Below are 2993 nucleotides of genomic sequence, written 5' to 3'. Positions count from 1 at the left end.
GGGGGGGGGGAAGGCAAGAGAGTCAACTGGAGACCGTCTTTGGATCTACACAGCATTTTTCGGACATTCTCATGGGGGAGGAGGGGTGAGGGGTCTCCGCAACCCCAAGTTGGGTTGAGGTTTCTTTGGACCAATCGGCTCCCTGCATTATGAGATGACCAGGATTGGCCTTCTCTTCTCCATCATCTTCAACCAGTCAATGGTTTTTTTCGACATCCAAAATGGAGGCAACGGCAGCAAGCGGAGACCCCACCTTCCCATCCAAGTTGGGATGACATTTGGGGCACATAAAGAAGCGGGTAGACATACTCTACTGGAGACCCCCTTCTGCATCATGAACCGTGATTGGCTGGTGGGACCAGAACCGGTTGGGCTGAGGCCTGGTCCAAAAAAAAGAAAGAGAGTCACCTTCGTGGATGGCAAGAAGGCCAGGATTGGTGGATTTTTTAACTGTTTGGCACTGAATGGCATCTGTAGACATCTTGATGGAAGAAACCAGAGACTAAGGCCTCACGGGCATTCCCGAACCCTGGTTTGGGTTGAAATGTGGCCCAATGAGGTGGAAGGAGACAGGAACTGGATCTCCTCATCTTATCTCAACGACAAGAAGCCATTTTGGTGCTCTGGGTGAAGGACGCTGGCCTGGAGATGACCTTTGCACCTGACAGGAGGCTTCAAAGGATGTTTCTTGGGAGGGAGGATGATGGGAAGTGGAGGTGCCACCTTCCAGCTCTGACATCATGGTGACCCCAACGTGGTTGGCCAACGTCATAGGGCAGAAGAAAACCATCATGGAAGCATAGACAAGCTATCATTGGTTGGGAGGAGGGGGCATAGAAGGGAAGACCCTCTCCCCCCTCCAATTGGTTGACTTGAGGGACACATCTGGACACAACTGCTACTGGGGAGGACAAGGAGAGTCTTGAGTTTCTTGGACATCTATGGAGGTGGGAATGGGAGGTGCCTCCTTCCAACTCTGACGTCATGGTGACCCTAGTGTGGTTGGCCAACGTCACCTAGCAGGGATTTCTGGTCGGGTCCTCTGCTATCCTCTGTCATTGGCCACACTGGCATCCCAGTGTGGTTGGATGGTCAATGTCACCCAAGAGGGGGCTCCCATTGGGCCCTCTTCTACTCTCCACTGTTAGCTAACCATGTTGGGGTGCCAATGTGGCTGGTCAACATCACCTGGTAGGGGGTTCTGGTTGGATCTTCTACCCTCTGCCATTGGCCGACCATGTTTGGGAGGGAATGTGGGGGAAGGGATGGTCCATCAGGATCTGGGAGGTTGAAGGAGACACCTCTGACACCCGTCTTGCTTCTGATCCCGGAGCAGATGGGTCTACGTAGAGGACAGCGGTGCCTTCAGACGTAGTTCTTGCTGGGGTAGTCACTACGGGGGTGGGAGGCGGCAGCCGTGTAGTGGGCGCTGTAGGTCCGGTCCGCCTTGGGGCAGGAGCAGCAGAGGAGTCCGCCCCCCAGGCCCAGGAGCCCGGCGGCCGCCCAGCCCACATAGAGGGCAGCGCCCAGCTCCCGCTTCTGCGCATCCGTCACCAGGGGGTTGTAGAAGTCCCGGATGATGGCGTGGGCCGACCAGCACACGGGCACCAGGCAGAGGAGCCCGGCAAAGGCAAAGAGGGCACCTGAGCCCACTGCCACCCGGGCCTTGCTAGCCTCATCTTCCACACAGGTGGTGCAGCGGGCCCCCACAATGCCCACAAGTAGGGCGCCAGCCGCCACCAGCACCGAGACCACCATAAGGGCACGGGCGGCCTGGAGGTCTTGGGGCAGGGCCAGCATGGAGTCGTAGACCTTGCACTGCATCTGCCCCGTGCTCTGCACAATGCAGTTCATCCACAGCCCCTCCCAGATGATCTGAGCCACCACAATGTTGTTGCCCACGAAGGCTGTCACCTTCCACATGGGCAGGGCACAGGCCAGTGCCGCCCCTACCCAGCCCAGAACGGCCAACGCCAGGCCCAGGATCTGCATCCCTGCTGATGCCATCCTTCAGCTGCCTGCAGAAGGATAGGAAAGGGGCCACAGGTGGCGTCAGGGGGTGGATCTCCCAATGCGTGACCATCTGCCCGACTCAGCAGGATCATGCACCTAACCCTATTGGAGTAGCCTCCATTGTCCGCCCAACCCAACAGGACCCGCCTCCATAATCCACCCAACCTAATGCATCCATCCACCCCACCTCTATTGTCCACCCAGCCCCCTGCCACCATCTGCTCAGCCCAACTAGGCCCACCATCATCCATCCAGCCCTAACAGACCCAACTCTATAGCTCACCCAGCCTGACCCCACCCACCCAGACCAGCCGCCATTGTCCACCCAACCCAACTGCATCTGCCTTCACTGTCCACCCAACCCACCACCACTGGCCGCCCAACCCTACAGGACCTGCCTGTACAGCCCATGCAGCCTGACCCCACCCACTCTGACCCGCCTCAGTCATCCACCCAATTTAGCCGCCCAACCCTACAGACCCCACCTCCATCCCCCGCCCAACTCAGCCCACCTCCAGCATCCACCCCTGCCTGATCCACCCTGCCACCATGACCAACCCCACACCCACCTGTCCAAACCAGCCCTGTCTCCATCCTCCACCCAATCCAACCCCACAGCCGTCATCCCACCTACCTCAACTGGACACACCTCCACCGCCCAACCAGATCAGCCCAACCCAACCACCCCCATCATCCAACCCCACCCCCTCCTTCACCTCCAGCCCTCCCAGTGCCCAGGGTCTTCCCCACCCCAATTCTGAAGGGAGGGGGCTGGGTGCTGGGAGCCCAGACCCTGGGTTCTCTGAGGGGGGGTGGGGGGAGTAGGGGGTTTAGGAGCCCAGACCCTGGGCTTTCTGGGCAGGGGTAGGGTCATGGGTAGGGTTAGGGGCAGGGGTATAATTAGGGTTAGGCTCTCAGACACCTGGGTTCCCTGGGGTGGGAGGATCCAGGAGCCTGGACCCCTGGGCTCTCTGGGGTGA

At 59.1% G+C, this 2993-nt stretch overlaps 1 protein-coding gene across 1 annotated transcript; it reads right to left on the bottom strand.

Annotated features, from left to right (window-relative positions):
• On the bottom strand, positions 1 to 2042 carry LOC102368577 (claudin-6). The gene has a single exon (XM_025193945.1). It carries the CDS (start codon positions 2005 to 2007, stop codon positions 1366 to 1368), a length of 642 nt encoding a protein of 213 aa, XP_025049730.1. The 5' UTR covers positions 2008 to 2042; the 3' UTR covers positions 1 to 1365.
• Positions 2043 to 2993: the final 951 nt, after the last annotated feature.

This window comes from Alligator sinensis, unplaced genomic scaffold (assembly GCF_000455745.1).
Source record: "Alligator sinensis unplaced genomic scaffold, ASM45574v1 scaffold1511_1, whole genome shotgun sequence".
NCBI classification, from domain to species: Eukaryota; Metazoa; Chordata; order Crocodylia; family Alligatoridae; genus Alligator; species Alligator sinensis.
The sequence above is the reverse complement of the archived record's forward strand: the minus strand, read 5'-3'. Positions and strand labels throughout refer to the sequence as shown.

Excerpts from the sequence above, each read along its gene's own strand:
- LOC102368577 (XM_025193945.1), bottom strand. The coding sequence starts at position 2,007 with ATGGCATCAGCAGGGATGCAGATCCTGGGCCTGGCGTTGGCCGTTCTG.